Source organism: Carcharhinus amblyrhynchos, chromosome 12 (assembly GCF_965287045.1).
Source record: "Carcharhinus amblyrhynchos chromosome 12, sCarAmb.v2.hapA, whole genome shotgun sequence".
Lineage (NCBI taxonomy): Eukaryota > Metazoa > Chordata > Chondrichthyes > Carcharhiniformes > Carcharhinidae > Carcharhinus > Carcharhinus amblyrhynchos.
In genome coordinates, this window is record NC_137335.1 from 78,480,996 (window position 1) to 78,501,513 (window position 20,518).

The 20,518-nt window shown below is 49.3% G+C and overlaps 1 protein-coding gene across 2 annotated transcripts in view; it reads left to right on the forward strand.

The window, feature by feature from the left end:
* Positions 1–6,706, forward strand: part of tspan33b (tetraspanin 33b) — a 63,191-nt gene extending 56,485 nt beyond the window's left edge. For both annotated transcript variants that reach the window (XM_080200791.1, XM_080200792.1), the window contains exons 8-9: positions 4,637–4,798; positions 6,357–6,706. In XM_080200791.1, coding sequence (XP_080056917.1) covers positions 4,637–4,798; positions 6,357–6,422 — 228 coding nt within the window. In that variant the 3' untranslated portion in view covers positions 6,423–6,706. The remainder of the gene's footprint in view (positions 1–4,636; positions 4,799–6,356) is intronic.
* The last annotated feature ends 13,812 nt before the right edge of the window (positions 6,707–20,518 follow it).

Genomic DNA, 20,518 nt, shown 5'->3' on the forward strand with positions numbered 1-20,518 from the left:
ATTCCAGAGATTCACCACCCTTTGAGTGAAGAAGTTCCTCCTCAACTCCGTTCTAAAACGCCCCCCCTTTATCTTGAGGCTGTGCCCCCTAGTCCTACTGTCTTTTTTCAGTGGGAAGAGTCTCTCCACCTCTATCCTAGCCATCCCATTCATCATCTTATACGTCTCAATGAGATCTCCCCTCATTCTTCTAAACTCTAACGAGTACAAGCCTAGTTTATTCAGCCTCTCCTCATAGTTCAACCCCCTCAACTCCGGTATCAGCCTAGTAAACCTCCTCTGCACTCCCTCCAAGGCCAAAATATCTTTGCGCAGGTGCAGCGCCCAAAACTGCACACAGTACTCCAGCTGCGGCCTCACCAATGCCCTATACAGCTGCAGCAAGACCTCCCTACTTTTATATTCAATCCCCTTTGCTATGAAGGCCAGCATCCCATTCGCCTTCCTGACCACCTGTTGCACCTGCAAGCTGGGTTTTTGCGACTCATGCACAAGGACCCCGAGGTCCCTCTGCACCGTCGCCTGCTGCAGTTTTTCGCCCCGTAAGTAATAGTCCTTCCTACCATTCTTCCTACCAAAGTGGACCACCTCACACTTGCCAACATTAAATTCCATTTGCCATTTCCTGGCCCATTCGCCCAGCCTATCTAGATCCTTCTGCAGACTCTCCACACCCTCCGCACAATTTGCCGTTCCCCCAATCTTGGTGTCATCCGCAAATTTCGACACCCTACACACGGTTCCCTCCTCCAGATCATCTATATAAATGGTAAAAAGCTGAGGCCCCAGCACTGACCCCTGGGGCACTCCACTAGTCACCATCCGCCAATCCGAATAGCACCCGTTGACCCCCACTCTCTGCCTCCTATTTGACAACCAATCCTCTATCCATGCTAACACCCTACCCCCAACTCCAAGTCCCCTGACCTTCTGCAATAACCTCTTATGAGGTACTTTGTCAAACGCCTTCTGAAAATCCAGAAAGACCACATCCACCGGCTCTCCTCTATCCACCGCCCTAGACACATCCTCATAGAACTCCAGTAAATTTGTCAGACACGACTTCCCTTTAATGAAACCGTGCTGCGTCTGCTCTATCAAGCAATTGCCTTCAAGATGCCTCGCAATTTCCTCCTTAATGACGGATTCTAACATTTTACCTACAACAGACGTTAAACTAACCGGCCTATAATTCCCTGCCTTTTGCCTGGCACCCTTCTTAAACAATGGCGTAACATTAGCCGTTTTCCAATCTTCCGGCACTTCCCCGGAATCCAGCGACGTCTGGAAAATAACCACCAAGGCATCCACTATCACCTCCGCCATTTCTTTCAGAACCCTCGGATGCATTCCATCCGGTCCTGGGGACTTGTCCACAATCAGCCCCTCCGGTCTGTCGAGCACCGCCTCTCTAGTAACAGTAATGTCATTAAGACCCTCCAGTCCTACCATCGCTAACACCCGGCAAATTATTCACGTCCTCCTCCGTGAAGACAGAAACAAAAATGTTATTCAATACCTTAGCCATATTCCCATCCCCTACCACTAGGTCCCCTTTCTCATCCTCTAAAGGACCAACGTTCACCCTAGCCAGCCTCTTCCTTTTTATATATTTATAAAAACTCTTGCTATCCTTTTTTATATTAGCTATTATACTAGCCCAGCTTCATAGTTTCTCCTACCCTCCTTTATCAACTTCTTTGTCAATCTTTGTTGACATTTAAACCTCTCCCAATCCTCTTCTCGCCCACTACTCTTAGCTACTCTAAATTCCTCCGCTTTTAATTTAACACTTTCCTTCACCTCCTTCGTTATCCACGGCTTATTACCTCTCCTCCTACAGTCCTTTTTGACCATCGGAATAAATTTCTGCTGAGCACCAAGAAAGATCTCCTTAAAGATCCTCCACTGCTCCTCAGCAGACCCTCCCTCCAACGCGCTCCCCCAGTCCACATTTGCCAATTCTTCTCTCATCCTACTGTACTCCCCTCTATTCAAACAAAGGACGCGTGTCCGGGAACCCACTTTCTCCTCCTCCATCTGCACCAGAAACTCCACCATACAATGATCACTCTGTCCAAGAGGATCCTTCACCGCAAGGTCCCTAATTCTACCCGCCTCATTACATAGCACCAGATCCAAGATAGCTCGCTCCCTCGTCGGCTCCAACACACACTGTTCAAGGAAATTATCCCGGCAGCATTCCAAGAACTCCTCCTCGAGCCCACCGTGTCCAACATGGGTCGACCAATCAATACGCAGATTGAAATCCCCCATAACTACTGCCGTCCCATTCCTGCACGCCGCACTTATTTGCGCGTTAACAGCCCGCCCCACCTCCAGATCATTATTCGGGGGCCTATAGACGACACCCACCAGCGTCTTCCTCCCTTTGCTGTTCCTAATCTCCACCCACAACGATTCCACCCTCTGCTCCTTGGCTGCAATATCATCCCTTGCTACCACCTTGATGCTATCCTTAATCAGCAGAGCTACGCCCCCCCCTCTTTCCTCCTGCCTATCCTTCCTAAACACTTGATACCCTTGGACATTCAGCTCCCAGTCCCTGTCACCTTGCAGCCACGTCTCTGTAATGGCCACCAGATCATATCCATTTGTGTTGATCTGCGCCACCAGCTCATCCACTTTATTCCGAATGCTTCGTGCATTCAGATACAGCGCTTTCATCCCAGCCTTCACCTGGACCCGTAACTCCACCAACCGTACTCACGCCCCCTACTCCCTCTATTATTGGGACATCCTCGGCCTCTTCCCTTACCTGTACACTCTCCTTAACTTTAGACCTCGTAAGGTCACCTACCCTCGCACCCTCCCCCCCCCCAATTAGTTTAAAGCCCTGTCTACAGTCCTCTTTACTCGATTCGCCAGCACTCTGGTCCCAGCACGGTTCAGACCAACCCCATCCCGCCCGAACAGGTCCCACCTACCCCAATACTGGTGCCAATGCCCCATAAATTCAAACCCATTCCTCCCACACCAATCTCTGAGCCACCCATTCACTTACTTAATCCTGTCAACCCTACACCCGTCTGCACTCGGTTCAGGCAGTAGCCCAGAGATGACCACCTTGTCGGTTCTACTTTTTAATTCCATTCCCAGCTTCTCATACTCCCTCCCCAGATCCTCAGTCCGCACTTTGCCTACGTCGTTGGCACCCACATGTACCACAACAACCGGATTCTCACCCTCCCACTCCAGGTTCCTCTGCAGCCCAGCTGCGACATCCCGGACCCAAGCACCAGGCAGACAACACACCCTTCTGTGCACTTTGTCATTGTGACAAAGGACAGTGTCAATACCCTTCACCCCACTGTCCCCAATTACTACTGCGTTCCTTTTTCCCTTCTTTTTGCCTATGTCCTGCTGCATCACTGTACCGTGTGCAATTTGCTCACCAACCTCACCTGCCTCGTCCTCTTCCAGTCTGGCAGCAAGAACCTCAAACCTGTTTTGCAGATTAAGAGGCTGAGGCCTCCGCTCCTCACCCCCCTTCCTCTTCCCAGCAGCCCCCTCTTGTCCCTGACCCTTAGAGTTAGCCAGTCTAGGGGGGGTGGATGTCACTTGCACCCCATTGACAATGGCACCCTCTCTCCCCCTGATGAGCCTCAGTGTCTGTAGCTCAGAGGCCAGCTCGTCCACCTTGAGCTGGAGCTCCTCCAGCAACCTGCACTTACTACAGACATGGTCACTGGGGAGGACCCTGGAGTCCACCAGTTCCCACATCATACAGAAACCACACATCACATGCCCCTCCATTATTCACTGTAGTGGGTTTGAGAAAAATTTTTTTCCTTGTTTTTTCAAACAAACTCACCTGGCCTTTTTTCCTTCCAGCCCTTTTTGATATTAAGCCCTATTAACTCACCCTGTTTCCCTCTCACTCCGCTGCCCGCTCAGACGCTGCCCGCTGTCTACACCAGGCCTCCTTTTAAACCTGGCGCTGATTTAAAGCAGGCTGGTCCACAACTCCTTCTAAACACTCCCTCAGAATTCTTAAAGCAGTAAATACAATAAAATAAATGCTTTAAACAGTTCTACAAAGAACAAAGTGCTTTAAACTTATTTTAAACAGGTTTTTAACAGGTAAAATCTTAGCTCTCTCTCTGCTCCTTCACTCGTCTGCTCCAGCAAACAATGGAAGGCTTCACCGTGTGGCCACCTGATAATTAATTAAATTAAAGCAGGCTGGTCCACAACTCCTGCTAAACACTCCCTCAGCAGATGATGGAATTTGAATTCAATAAAAAAAACTGAAATTAAGAATCTACTGATAACTATGAAGCCATTATCAGTTGTCAGAAAAACCCATCTGATTCACTAATGTCCTTTAGGGAAGGGAATCTACCCTCCTCATCCAGTCTGGCCTACACGTGACTCTAGAGACAGAGCAATGTGATTAACTCCGAACTGCCTCTTCAGGGCAATTAGGGATGGGCAACACCCATGTCCCACAAATCAATTAAAAAAGCCTCTGGATTAATAATGAGTGGTGGACATCTGACCCATATTGCAAATGTATGTCATATCCCACAGGCACAGCGCTATGGCAATGTCCATCTCACTCAATCTGTGATGTTTTATTTGTTTCTGCTCCTCTCCTCCCTCCTGTCTCCAGACGGTGATCAACACAATGTGTGGGTTTGGGAAGCAATCCCTAAACCAACTGGAAGCCTCGAAATTCTTGCACCCGGCGGGCTGTGCAGACAAAGCAGCGATCTGGATAGAGAGTCATCTGCTGCTGGTGGGGGGCATTGTCCTTGGGCTGGCACTGCCACAGGTAGGCAGCATGTGCGTGGATCAGCCCACACATATATAGGTACATGTATCTGTGTGTATCAATTTGCCTGTGTCAGTATTCTCTGTCTATATGGAAACCACAACTCCTATAGGTTACATATTCGTATATATTATATACTTACTGAGAATGGGTTTGGCAGCTTTTCTTGTAGGGGCGGGGGGGGGCAGTACTGGAGGGGAGGACTGGGAGTGGTTAACAAGAGATTTGGTTATACAGCAGTTAGAACCATGTTGGAGAATGTGACTCAAGCTCATTGTGGATTCCCCAAAACCCCAAGAAACTCACAAACCCCCAGGAAATTTCCAAACTATCACAGGGAACTCTGAAACGCCCAGGAAACTCCCACACCACTTGGAAATTCCCAAACTCCCAAGAAATTCCAGAACCCCCAGGAAATTCCCAAACCATCGCGGCAAACTCTGAAACCTCCAAGAAAATCCCAATCAGTAAACTCCCAAACCCAGGAAATTTCTAAACCATTACAGGGAACCGCCAAACTATCAGGAAGCTTCCCAACCCCTAGGGAGTTCCCAAAACGGCACGGTGGCACAGTGGTTAGCACTGCTGCCTCACAGCGCCAGGGACCCAGGTTCTAATTCCTGGCTTGGGTCACTGTCTGTGTGGAGTCTGCATGTTCTCCCCACGTCAGCGTGTGTTTCCTCCGGGTGCTCCAGTTTTCTCCCACATTTTGAAAGACATGCTGGTTAGGTACATTGACCCAAACAGGTGCTGGAGTGTGGCAACTAGGGGAATTTCACAGTAACTTCATTGCATTGTTAGTGTAAGCCTTACTTGTGACTAATAAATAAACTTTACTTTTTACTTAAATCCAAACCCCTACAATAACCCCCCGCATCCTTTCCCAGGGTGCCCCAAAATTCCCATGAGACCCCCGAACTACCAGGAAACTCTCCAACTCCCAGGAAACTATGGAATCCCTGGGAAACTATCAAACCCCGCAGGAAACTTCCGTGCCCCTTCTAAATAGTACCTTACTCCTCCCACAAATAATACTGAATCTCTAGGAAACTCCCAAACTTCCCAGGAAACTCCAGAACCACAAGGCAACACCCAAAGCCCTATTAAAGGCCCAAAACCCCAGGGAACATCGAGCCTCAAAAAAAAAACTATCAAGCCACAGCTCTGGGAATCCCCCACACCACCAGGAAACTCTCATCACCCCCCCGCCACCCCGCCCTGACCCAAAACTCCAAAAACATGAACAAACTGTCAAAGCCACAGAAAACTCCTGAAGCCCCAGGACCCCCTCCCCAGCAGAGTGAGGGTCAGTGACTCAACAAGGAAAGTAAGGTAGTAAGTGTGGTGGCTGCAAGCTGCCATTAATGGACATTGATGCCATTATGAGATGACCCATATTTACCATTAAAAGAAAATATTTACAAAGCTAAGGCTGCCATTCAGAACATTGACTGAATTACAATGAGTGGACATGTAGGAAGCTGGGATTAAATGCCATGCAGTTGTTGATATTGTCTTTTTTTCAGAAAGTAAGCATTTCTCTCGTCTGTCATTGTAGATTGGAGGAATTATACTGGCGCACATGCTGATTGGACAGATCAAAGAGGAAATTAAGTCAATATAATGGCAGGGCCTTTGTCAACAAGGAACAAACCAAAGGCAGTGAGATTCACCGAGAGTCTTAGCCAAGAAACAAAGAAGCAAAGAAAAGTGGAAGAAAGAGCATTCAAGACTTTTTGTTTGAGAAACATACCACAGATACTATTCTTTTTCAGGATGGTGGATCACCAACCTCACTCCTCACCTTTCACCCTCAGGGTTCAGAGTTGAAGAGAGCAAATAATGTAGCCAATGTGAGAGATACTAAGGATCACAGGGACCACAACTCTCAGTGGCATCCTCAGTCAGTGTCCCCATTCCCCCTCCCCTCAGTCTCCCCATTCCCCCTCCCCTCAGTGTCCCCATTCCCCCTCCCCTCAGTCAGTGTCCCCATTCCCCCTCCCCTCAGTCTCCCCATTCCCCCTCCCCTCAGTCAGTGTCCCCATTCCCCCTCCCCTCAGTGTCCCCATTCCCCCTCCCCTCAGTCTCCCCATTCCCCCTCCCCTCAGTCAGTATCCCCATTCCCCCTCCCCTCAGTCAGTGTCCCCATTCCCCCTCCCCTCAGTATCCCCATTCCCCCTCCCCTCAGTGTCCCCATTCCCCCTCCCCTCAGTGTCCCCATTCCCCCTCCCCTCAGTCAGTGTCCCCATTCCCCCTCCCCTCAGTGTCCCCATTCCCCCTCCCCTCAGTGTCCCCATTCCCCCTCCCCTCAGTGTCCCCATTCCCCCTCCCCTCAGTATTCTCATTCCCCCTCCCCTCAGTCAGTACCCCCATTCCCCCTCCCCTCAGTCTCCCCATTCCCCCTCCCCTCAGTCAGTGTCCCCATTCCCCCTCCCCTCAGTGTCCCCATTCCCCCTCCCCTCAGTCTCCCCATTCCCCCTCCCCTCAGTCAGTGTCCCCATTCCCCCTCCCCTCAGTCAGTGTCCCCATTCCCCCTCCCCTCAGTGTCCCCATTCCCCCTCCCCTCAGTGTCCCCATTCCCCCTCCCCTCAGTCAGTGTCCCCATTCCCCCTCCCCTCAGTGTCCCCATTCCCCCTCCCCTCAGTGTCCCCATTCCCCCTCCCCTCAGTGTCCCCATTCCCCCTCCCCTCAGTATTCTCATTCCCCCTCCCCTCAGTCAGTACCCCCATTCCCCCTCCCCTCAGTCTCCCCATTCCCCCTCCCCTCAGTCAGTGTCCCCATTCCCCCTCCCCTCAGTCAGTATCCCCATTCCCCCTCCCCTCAGTGTCCCCATTCCCCCTCCCCTCAGTGTCTCCATTCCCCCTCCCCTCAGTCAGTCTCCCCATTCCCCCTCCCCTCAGTCTCCCCATTCCCCCTCCCCTCAGTGTCTCCATTCCCCCTCCCCTCAGTCAGTCTCCCCATTCCCCCTCCCCTCAGTCTCCCCATTCCCCCTCCCCTCAGTGTCTCCATTCCCCCTCCCCTCAGTCAGTCTCCCCATTCCCCCTCCCCTCAGTATCCCCATTCCCCCTCCCCTCAGTGTCCCCATTCCCCCTCCCCTCAGTGTCCCCATTCCCCCTCCCCTCAGTGTCTCCATTCCCCCTCCCCTCAGTCAGTGTCCCCATTCCCCCTCCCCTCAGTGTCCCCATTCCCCCTCCCCTCAGTGTCTCCATTCCCCCTCCCCTCAGTCAGTGTCTCCATTCCCCCTCCCCTCAGTGTCCCCATTCCCCCTCCCCTCAGTGTCTCCATTCCCCCTCCCCTCAGTCAGTCTCCCCATTCCCCCTCCCCTCAGTGTCCCCACTCCCCCTCCCCTCAGTCAGTCTCCCCATTCCCCCTCCCCTCAGTGTCTCCATTCCCCCTCCCCTCAGTCTCCCCATTCCCCCTCCCCTCAGTGTCCCCATTCCCCCTCCCCTCAGTCTCCCCATTCCCCCTCCCCTCAGTATCCCCATTCCCCCTCCCCTCAGTCAGTCTCCCCATTCCCCCTCCCCTCAGTCAGTCTCCCCATTCCCCCTCCCCTCAGTGTCCCCATTCCCCCTCCCCTCAGTCAGTGTCCCCATTCCCCCTCCCCTCAGTCTCCCCATTCCCCCTCCCCTCAGTCTCCCCATTCCCCCTCCCCTCAGTCTCCCCATTCCCCCTCCCCTCAGTATCCCCATTCCCCCTCCCCTCAGTCAGTCTCCCCATTCCCCCTCCCCTCAGTCAGTCTCCCCATTCCCCCTCCCCTCAGTGTCCCCATTCCCCCTCCCCTCAGTCAGTCTCCCCATTCCCCCTCCCCTCAGTGTCCCCATTCCCCCTCCCCTCAGTCAGTCTCCCCATTCCCCCTCCCCTCAGTGTCCCCATTCCCCCTCCCCTCAGTCTCCCCATTCCCCCTCCCCTCAGTCAGTCTCCCCATTCCCCCTCCCCTCAGTCAGTGTCCCCATTCCCCCTGCCCTCAGTGTCCCCATTCCCCCTCCCCTCAGTGTCCCCATTCCCCCTCCCCTCAGTCTCCCCATTCCCCCTCCCCTCAGTCGATCTCCCCATTCCCCCTCCCCTCAGTCAGTCTCCCCATTCCCCCTCCCCTCAGTGTCTCCATTCCCCCTCCCCTCAGTGTCTCCATTCCCCCTCCCCTCAGTCAGTGTCCCCATTCCCCCTCCCCTCAGTCTCCCTATTCCCCCTCCCCTCAGTCAGTCTCCCCATTCCCCCTCCCCTCAGTCAGTACCCCCATTCCCCCTCCCCTCAGTCTCCCCATTCCCCCTCCCCTCAGTCAGTGTCCCCATTCCCCCTCCCCTCAGTCAGTCTCCCCATTTCCCCTTCCCCTCAGTCAGTCTCCCCATTCCCCCTCCCCTCAGTCAGTCTCCCCATTCCCCCTCCCCTCAGTCAGTATTTAATCAGTCGCTTCACGGGGAATGGATTGACTGATTGCGCAAGGCCATTAAATACTGACAGCAGCTTGAAGATTTCCAGTGTGATTCCGTGTCACAGAAACACTTAGAAAGACCAATGTATTTAGCAGACTAGAGGAACAGCACAACTCACCTGATGCTGCTCAGGAAGATAAGCTGTGTGCTGACACCGGTGGGAAAACAGGAGAGTTTCCCACTGGCACTGGGAGTTTCCCGTTGGCACTGGGAGTTTCCCGTTGGCACTGGGAGTTTCTCCCGACACTGGGAGTTTCTCCTGGCACTGGGAGTTTCCCACTGGCACTGGGAGTTTCCCGTTGGCACTGGGAGTTTCTCCCGACACTGGGAGTTTCTCCTGGCACTGGGAGTTTCCCACTGGCACTGGGAGTTTCCCGTTGGCACTGGGAGTTTCTCCCGACACTGGGAGTTTCTCCTGGCACTGGGAGTTTCTCCTGGCACTGGGAGTTTCCCTTGCACTGGGACAGCCTGTCAACTGGGATTCACCCACTTGAAAGACAATTTCAGGGAACATCTTGGTTCCCTTCTCAGCCATTGGGACGGCCTTTTTAAAGGCTGCTCTGATCTCCATATTCAGAGACGGCCCCCCCCCTCCCCCTCCCCCCCCTCGCCCTCCCACCCACTGAGGGAGGGTCTGAGGAGGGCTGAGAGGGGATTGGTCATTGGTATCTTCCTGTCTGCATTGTGTTGTGTTTGGGGGGGTGGGGGGGGCGGGAATGGGTGGGGGGGTGCAGTGAATGCCCCGCTTTCCTCTGGGGATGGCGGTGCCCCCCCCCCTGTGGGGACATGGTGTGCTGGAGTCCTTGTTATTAGCAGCACCAAAGCCCACTCAGTGCCATTCCTGCTTGGGGGGAGGGGGCGGTGGGAATGCTTGGCAGTGGGGGGGCAGAGGTGGTGAATGGGCTGTCAAACCCGCTAACTGTATTACAATTAATGGGTTTACATAGTTACTGGGCTGCTGCCTGGTGTGGGCGGAGACTGGTGCTGCGGGTTGGGTGAATCCCGATGCCCTTTATGCCCATTGGGAATCCCGATTTGTTGCTGACACCCCTTTCTGCGGAGCATCCAGATTCCCGACGGCCTTTTGCCAAGGCTGGAGAATCCCACCCATGGAGTAGGGAACAGCTGCCTTCTCAGCATTGCAATAGCTATAAAACCCAGCAGAGAGGTTAGCGCCTCAGAAACATACAACATCCACACACCTCTCTTACTGTGAATCATCCTGATTTTCTCCCTTTCCATCATATCTCCTACCCTGTCCCCTCCCTCCTCCCTGCTCCTAAAGGATGAGGCTATGTTTTGTCTACATACGCAGTGGCATGTTATGATTCACTCATGATGTGGATATGCCGGCGTTGGACTGGGGTAAACACAGTAAAAAGTCTGACAACACCAGGTTTTAGTCCAACCGATTTATTTGATAGTAAACGCACAAGCTTTCGAGGTTTCCCTCTTCGTCAGGTGAATGGAGAGTTCTGGCCTCGGACAGAGCATATAAAGCACAGACAGTTTAGAGATTACTGATTAGCATTAGGCATTCTAATCAGTAATCTCTAAACTGTCTGTGCTTTATATGCTCTGTCCGAGGCCAGAACTCTCCATTCACCTGACGAAGAGGGAAACCTCGAAAGCTTGTGCGTTTACTATCAAATAAATTGGTTGGACTAAAACCTGGTGTTGTTAGACTTTTTACTATGATTCACTCAGGCAGTCCAGGTTGCTATGGCAACATGCATGTTGGAATCAGGAGCTATGATCGTCGAGTGCGCCCAATTTCCTTTCCAACACATGGCTGATGAAGAGTCTCTCCTGCGCTTACCTCCTACTGTTGTGTGTGTAATGGAAGGATTTACAGATCATCAACATTCTTGGCCAAGTCCTGGGACGGGGGGGTTTGGTCACAGGGTTTCTGGCTGAGGGGAGCAGCGACACCACCAGACCTGCATCACCAGACCTGCACACTTGGTAAATGGCAGCAAGTTATTTGACCTCTGACCCCTGTCCTTCACCCTCATCTGACATTTGCATGCGTACATTTGCCTGCATTCATGGAGATACTTGTCGCTAGGGAGCAGTTAAGAGCCACCACATGCTCCAGTTTTGAGGTGATGAGCCCAACACGGAGCAGTTAATGTCAGCTGAAACTCCGAGGGTAGCACTCTTGTCTTGGAGTCAGAAGGTTGTGTGCTGTTCAAGCCCCACACCAAATTCTAGGCTGACACTGCCAGGGCAGTGATAATGGCTGAGTGGTATTATCATAGACTATTAATCCAGAAACTCAGCTAATGTTCTGAAGACCTGGGTTTGAATCGCACCATGGCAGATGATGGAATTTGAATTCAATAAAAATACCTGGAATTAAGAATCTACTGATGACCATGAAACCATGGTTGGAAAGTCCCATCTGGTTCACTAATGTCCTTTAGGGAAGGAAATCTGCCATCCTTACCTGGTCTGGCCTACATATAACTCCAGAGCAATGTGGTTGACTCTCAATTGCCCTGCAAGGGCAACTAGGGATGGGCAATAAATGCTGGCCAACCAGCCATTAAAAAAAGTAGGGAGGAAGTGCTGCACTGTCAACGGCGCTGTATTTTAAATGAAGTATTAAACCCAGGCCCCTGGTCACTCAGGTGGAAGTAAATGATCCCATGACATTATTCTGAAGCAGTGTCCCCCTTCAACTAACACCACTAAAGTAGATTATCTGATCATTACCACTTGTGTTCCATTGGCTGCCCTGTTTCCTGCATTACATTTCATTGGTTATAATAGTGCTCTGGGGGATCCTGAGGTCACAAAAGGTGCTAAATGAATGCAGGTTCCTTATTTAATTTAATACAAATTAAGGTATGTACTGTGTATCTTGGTGCAAGTCACCAGCAGATCATCCGTGACCACCGGATAATTCGAACAGGAATCCTGCATCTAATGATCTACAGAAAATACACCAAAGATTAACCAGCGTCTGAAAGGGAGAGGTGGGTCAACATTTGGAGAATGTCTTTTCAACAGAAGCAGCTCCACTCAACCCCTGACAATTTCTTCAATTCCAATTTCCATTATTTATCTGTATTTTTTTAACCTCAACTAAGTAACACATCCCTTCCACAGCCAGTTCTTAATTCTGCCTCATGGAAAAGCCCAACTAAATCCTGCATTTTAAAGCAGGAATGATCTCTCCCTATAATAATACAAAGGACAAAAGAAATGACAGCACAGGGTGGGACAGTCACTAACACTCGAAAATAATTGGTGTTATCAGTAGCTAAATTTGATTTCTTCACGGAATCATAGATTCCTGGCTCAGGTCACTGTCTGTGTGGAATTTGCACATTCTCCCCATGTCTGCGTGCGTTTCCTCCAGGTGTTCTGGTTTCCTCCCACAGTCCGAAAGACATATTGGTTAGGTGCATTGACCTGAACAGGTGCCAGAATGTGGCGACTAGGGGAATTTCAAAGTAACTTCATTGCAGTGTTAATGTAAGCCTACTTGTGACTAATAAATAAACTTTTAACTTTAGAATCCTGCAGTGCAGAAGGAAGCCATTCGGCCCATCGAGTCTGCACCAACCACAATCCCACCCAGGCCCTATCCCCATAACCCCATGCATTTACCCTAGCTAATCCCCTGATTAGGGGCAATTTAGCATGGGCAATCCGTGTAACCTGCAGTCTTTGGACTGTGGGAGGAAACCGGAGCAACCAGCGGAAACCCACATAGAGATGGGGAGAATGTGTAACCTCCACATAGACAGTGACCCAAAACCAGAATTGAACCCGGGTCCTGGCGCTGTGAGGCAGCAGTGTTAACCACTGTGTCACTGTGCCATCATTTGTCTTAGAACCATAGAACATTACAGCACAGAAACAGGCCCTTCTTGGCTGTGCCGAACATTTTTTTGCCTCGTCCCATTGACCAACACCTGGACCATATCCTTCCACACCCCTCTCATCCATGTACCTGTCCAAGTTTTTCTTAAATGTTAAAAGTAAGCCCGCATTCACCACTTCATCTGGCAGCTCATTCCACACTCCCACCACTCTCTGTGTGAAGAAACCCCCCCCACTAATATTCCCTTTAAACTTTCCCCCCTTCACCCTTAACCCATGTCCTCTAGTTTTTTTTCTCCCCTAGCCTCAGTGGAAAAAGCCTGCTTGCATTCGCTCTATCTAAACCCATCATAATTTTATACACCTCTATCAAATCTCCTCTCATTCTTCTACGCTCCAGGGAATAAAGTCCTAACCTACTCAACCCTTCTCTGTAACTCAGTTGTCTTTAAAAGCTCAGTCTATTTCCCAACAAGCTGCTTCTCCCACAATAAAAGAGTCCGTGGAGAGAAACAGAGTAAATGGTCAGAATTCTTCGGCCATTCATGCCCCCCTCCCCCACCCCCGCCACTGCAAGCGAGGGTGGAGGATTTGGCACCCAGCCATGTCTCCGTTCACCACAGCGGGACTGCAGAATCCCACCAGCGTGAACGGCCAGAGAATTCCGGGCGACATTTCAGGTTGAGCATTTCCAATATTTTTCTGTTTTCATTTCAGACTTCCAGTCCCCACAGTAGTTTGCTTTGGAAAAAGGGTTTGTGCCTTGGCTATCTCACCCCAGTTTTCAACATTTCATCCCTCTCGCCCCAGAGAATTATTGACTTGTGCCAGGGCGCAGTGTTGCGGGAGGCTGAATATGGATGTAACGTGCAGCCGATGCATTACCAGTGGCTGCCTGAGGTGCACTTCTACCCTGTAGCTGCCTGCAAAGGGAGTGGGCTGTTAGTTCAGTTGGTTAGATGGCGAGCAGGTGGATCAGGTTAGTGCCAACAGCGTAGGGTTTAATCCCCTGGTGGCTGAGTTAGACTCGAGTTCTCCTCTCCCTACCCGTAGTACAAAACGTGGCACTCTGCAATGGTTTGGCGAATAATTGCCAAAGGGCATGCCTCGGGGCAGGGAGCTTCCTGCAGCTGGATTGGGCAATGAGATAGACACTACAATATCAGAGCTAAGGTAGCAGATACCTCACCGGAACCTGATCTAAAGTAGCAACGAATGACATTCAACAATGTCCCATATCAAGAGCGTTCGTGCACTCCCCCTGCAACTGATAGTAGTGTTCATTCTTGGGGATTTTTAAAAAAAGATCAATTTCGGGGAGTGAGAGCTGGGAAGTTCCTTTCTAATCCCACGAGGTGATCCAGGAGACCATGCCTCCCAGCGATGGATCACTCAGCCAGCTGAAGCAATGTGCCTACCCCACCCCCTATAATCCAATATACCTCTGCTTCCTCCTCTCGCAAGAACTGGTCAGACTCCTTCTTTGAAGGGTGACACCAGTGATCTGTACCAGGAGGTACAGAGAGGGCGAGACGGTCAGAGTTAGCAACTTACAGTTTCTTGTGAGAAGCCACACAATTTATTACAGAGCTACGGCGGGGGAGGGGATGGAGCGGCTAAAGCCTTAGAAAACCCTGAAATTCAAACTTCCTCAATGCGAAAAGATTTATTTTTTTAATTAACTTTGAGTTCTGCAAATTCCGTTGCAGTTTTCAAAATAATTTATAGCGCATTTTCTATACTAACCATTGGAATAATTTCCTGAAGTTTTTTATGTAAGAAATATTATTTGAGTGTTAGAAGGCTGAATAAACTGGAGCTTGTTTGATTTCAGAACTGCAGCCCCGAAAGGGCTAAAGGCAAGACTTTGAATTCTGGAATTACTAGGATTTTTTTAATACATGGTTATTAATGGTTATTTATGATTATTTATATATGTTAATGTCACATGATATTAAAAAGTGATTGCATCTAATATTCAAACAACAATGCAATAATGTTTCGCCAAATGATTGAATAAACACTTATTAATTTATTGTGCTTGGTTTTTTTTCTCCTCCACTTGTTCTGCGATATCTGATTGCTGTGTCTTCAGATTTGATCTGATTTATTATTATCACATGTATTAGTATACAGTGAAAGGTATTGTTTCATGCGCACTCTGCAGGGAGAGCATACTGTTTACAGAGAAGGAAAAGAGAGAATGCAGAATGTAGTGTTACAGTCATATTAGGGTGTAGAGAAAGATCAACTTAATGCGAGGAAGGCCCATTCAAAAGCCTGATGGCAGCAGGGAAGAAGCTGTCCTTGAGTCAGTTGGTACGTGACCTCAGACTTTTGTGTCTTTTTCCCAATGGAAGAGAGAATGGGTAGGGGAAGGGGGCTTGGGGGCATGGGATGGGGATGGGTGATGGTGGGGTGGGATGGGGAGCTGTTATAGGGACAGGAAGAGGCCATGGTGGGATTTGAAAACAAAGATGAGCATTTCTAATTGTTTGACATTGTTTGACTGGGAGCCAACATCGGACACTGAGCATGGGATGTTCGGGGAACAGAACTTCAGTTTAAGTTTGTTCCTTCATGTCACAAGTAAGGCTTACATTAACACTGCAATGAAATTACTGTGAAAATCCCCTAGTTGTCACACTCCAGCACCTGTTCGGGTACACTGAGGGAGAATTTATCATGGTCAATGCACCTAACCACTGTCTCACTGTGAGAGGAAACTGGAGCACTCAGAGGAAACTCACGTAGGCACGGGGAGAACATGCAGACTCCACACAGGCAGTGACTCAAGCCGGGAATCGAACCTGGGTCCTTGGCACTGTGAGACAGCAGTACTAACCACGGTGCAAGTTAAGATGCAGCAGCAGAGTTTTGGATGAGCTCAGGTTTACAGAGGTGGGAGATCCGACCTGGAGCACATTAATCAAATCCGGAAGTAATAAAGATGTGAATGGGGACTTGAGAGCCAGATGAGCTGAGGCAAAGTCCTAAGGTATTATGGAGGTGGAGAAAGGGGATCTTAGCGATGGCATCAATGTGAGTGTTTAAGCTTAGCTCAAGGTCAAAAGTGACACCAAGATTGTGAACAGAATGGTTTAATCTCACATGGAATGGTGCAGCAGACTCAAAGGCCCCAATGGCCTATTCCAGCTCCTATTTTCTACGAAGTCCCACCAAAGTTGATGTAAGTGTGGTCAACCTACCAAACTCTGCCGACAAGCCAAAAAATACAAGGAGGAACGTTTACTTTAGTCACATCGGCCATTGGTGAATTTGAGCTGTCTTTGTCAGGATGACAGAGTGACAGCCTGATTGGAGGAATTCAAACACAAGAGTTCCAGGAAAGATGGGAATGGATTTTGGAGGTGATAAGGTGTTCAAGGACTTTGGAAAGGAAAAGGGAATTGGAGATGGGGTAATAGTTTGAAGGACAGTGGGGCCTAGGGGTATTTTTGAGGAAAGGGGTGATGATGGCAGACGAAAAGGAGGGAGGGACAGCAACTGAATAGAGAGAACCATCAACAATATTGGCTAACACGGGGATCAGGGTAGATGCTGGGTGGTAAGCAGTTTAGTGGGAATAGTGTCAAGGGAGCAGAAATTGGGTCTAACGGACAAGATGAACTCAGAGAAGGCACAAGGACAAATTGGAGAGAAACTAGAGAAAGATGCAAAGTCAGGACCAGGGCAGTTGGGAGCTTCAGAGGTCAGGGCACTTAGAAAAATCACAATAGGCAAAGGGAAATTTTGCCTGACAAATCAAATATTATGTTTTTGAGAATGTAACTACCAGGGTGAAAGATGGAAGCAGTGGGTGCGGTATATTTGAATTTTTAAAATTCAATAAGTTTAAGTTTATCTATTATTGTCACAAGTCAGGTTACATTTACACTGCAATGAAGTTACTGTGAAAATCCCCTAGTCGCCACACTCCGGCACCTGTTTGGGTACACTGAGAGAGAATTTAGCATGGCCAATGTGCCTAACCTGCACATTTTTCAGACTGTAGGAGGAAACCGGAGCACCCGGTGGAATCCCATGCAGACATGGGGAGAATGAGCAGACTCCTCACAGACAGTGGCCCATGCCGGGAATTGAACCTGGGTCCCTGGTGCTGTGAGGCAGCAGTGCTAACCACAATAAGGTGGCACATAAAGGGTTGCTGTACGAGATAAAATTTCATGGGATTAGGAGTAAAACATTTGCAAGAATAGAGGATCGGTTAAGAAAGAAGAAATAAATAAATGGGTCATTTTCAAGTTGCCCAGTTGTTACAGGGGGAATGCTGTAAGTGCGGTGGCTTAATTTATTTACAATACACATTAATGATTTAAATGAAGAAAGCTTGAGTGTAATGTGTCCTAATGATTCAAATCCGGGTAGCAAAGCAAACTATAAGGAAGACACAATAGGCGGATTTTACCAGCATGTCTGCCCGAGGTTTCTACGATCCCGCCTGAGGCCAAGGGAGAATGCCGTTCTCTGAGTCTCACCCACCGCCAAAATCAGGGCAGGCGTGCCGGTAAAATTCTGGACAAAGAGTCTGCAAATAGATATAGACACCTTTGAATGGTGGAGCAGGTTCGATGGGCTGCATGATCTACTCCTACTCCTGTCTCTTGTGTTCTTGTGAGACACATTAAGTAAGCAAGCAAGAAGGTGACAGATGGAGTATAATGTGGGGAGTCGTGAGGTGGTTAACTATAGTAGGAAGAATAGGAAAAAACAATATTTTTTAAATGGCGTAAAGTTATGAAATGTTGGTATTCAGGGGGTTTGAGTGTCCTTTTTATAAGAAACACAAAAACTTTCCATGCAGGTACAACTAGCAATTAGGAAGACAATTGATATCTTGGCCTTTAGTACAGTGTTAAGGAAGTCTTGCTATGACTGTATAAGGCTTTGTTGAAGCCACACTTGGAGCATTGTTTGATCTCCATACCTAAGAGCGAGTTAAACAAAAGTTCTTCAGGTTGATCCCTGGGATGAAAGGGTTGCCGTATGAAGGGAGATTGAATAGCCCTGGCCTACACTCTCTGGAGTTTAGAAAAATGAGATGTGATCTCACTGAAATATAAGATTCTGAGGGGGACCTGATAGGGTAGAATCTCAGAGGCATTTAACCGTGCCTGGAGAATTTAGAACTCGAAATCATAGTCTCAGGATAAAGGGTCAGCCAGTTTGTACAATGAGGAGGAATTTCTTTATTTGGAAGGTTGTGAGTCTTTGGAATGACCTGTATCAGAATGTGTAGGTGCTCCATTGCTGAGCATATCCAAGCTCAGACCAGTAGAATGTTGAACTCCAAGGGGAATAGGGATGGCAGAGCAAGTGGTGTTGAGGTCAAAAATCAGCCATGGTCACATTGAATGGGCCAAATGGCCTAACTCTTAAATCAACAGGGCTAGACAGGGCAGATTCAGAAAGAATGTTCCCAATGGTGGGAGAGTCCAGAACTAGGGATCATAGTTTGAGGATAAGTGGTAAACCTTTTAGAACTGAGGTGAGGAGAAATTTCTCCACCCAGAGGGTGGTGAATGTGTGGAATTCACTACCACATGAATGTAGATGAGGCCAAAATGTTGTCTGATTTCAAGAAGAAATTAGATGTTGCTCTTGGGGTTAAAGGAGTCAAGGGATATGGGGTGGTAGGGAGATCAGGATATTGAATTTGATGATCAGCCAGGATCAAAATGAACGGTGGATCAGGCTCAAAGGGCCGAATGGCCTCCTCCTGCTTCTGGTTTCTATGTTTCGATGTAACATTTCTGAATAACCTTTTCATCAGTAGCTGCATCTGGTCAATGATGACCAATATCTGATGCTGCAACACATTGAGTGGCCAGTAGGTGATGCTCCTGAGCTATGGAGCAGAATCAGGTTCGGGCGATTCACAGGCATGGATCACTGGTGTTAAAGACACAAAGTTTAATAGAATCGTTACGTTTCGGGACTGTGTCCTAAATTTAGGACAAAGTGGAAGAATTAAGAGGGTCATGTGACCTGTTCAGAATTCTGTTGATGCCAAGTCTAGGAGACCTGGGTGTTAAAGATTAAAGGGTGTAGGGGTCAGGGGTGGGGTTTTGGGGGGGAGAGGGCAGGTTGTTTTACTCAGAAGAAGGTACAATGTATGTAAACAATGACTATGGTCATTGAAGGCCACCTACATGCTCACCAAGAACAGGAAACTTGAGAAACTCGGCATCATTACCAGCAGCAACCTGGTACCGCAGTAGAAGACAGTCCCACTGCAGGGAAGTCCATTGTCAACTTGCTGAGCTACACCCTTCAACCAGGTGAAATCGAAGTTCTCAGCCAAGAGCTCAATTTCTGCCCCACCACCAATACAGACCCCATCAGTCTCACAGCGGACACAGAGGAATTCATCAGGTGAATGAGGCTGTGGTAGTTCTTCCACAAACCCCAAGAGGCCAACAATGAGACAGCCAATGAACTGGAACAGCCGACAGAGAGGTCCGCAGTGCAGCAACTGAAGAGGAAAGAGTCTAATTGGACTCCTCCAGAAGGCCGCTGCCCTCGACTGGACATGTATGCCCAAACCGTCAGGAGGTTTGTCAATGCCACATTCATCAGCCGCACTCACAAGACAGTCCCGAACATCACCCAACCACAACACAACGCCATCCACACTCTCAAGACCAACCCCAACATTGTCATCAAACCGCAGAAAAGGAGGGGCCATTGTCATACTGAACAGAACGGATTACTGCAAAGAATTGTACCAACAACTAAACAATGAGGAACACAGACAGTTACCTGTAGATCTGACCAAAGAACACACACGCCAACTCAACAGACTGATCAAGAACTTTGATCTGGACCTTCAGAGCACCCTCTGTGCTCCCATTCCATGTACTCCCCATGTTGGAGATCTTTACTGCCTCCCAAAGATACACAAGGCAAACACACCCAGCTGTCGGGCAATGGGACCCTGTGCAAGAACCTCTCCGGCTACGTCGCAGGTATCCTCGACAAAGAACCCCCAGCTTTTGTCACAACACTACGGATTTCCTAAGGAAAGTCAGCACACATGGAGCAGTCGAACCAGGACCACTCCTTGTCACAATGGATGTCTCGGCGCTCTACACCAACATCTGCCACGATGATGGCATTGCTGTAATTGCCTCAGTACTCAACACCAACACCTGCCAATCTTCAGCTGCAATTTTACAACGCATCCGCTTTATCCTGGACCACAATATCTTCATCTTCAACAACCAGTTCTTCATTCAGATACACGGAACAGCCATGGGGACCAAATTCACACCTCAATACACCATCATCTTCATGCACAGGCTTGAACAAGACCTCTTCACCGCACAGGACATTCAACCAATGCTATACACTAAATACATGACATGTTCTTCCTTTGGACTCATGGTGAACAATCACTGAAACAACTATGTGATGACATCAACAAGTTCCACCC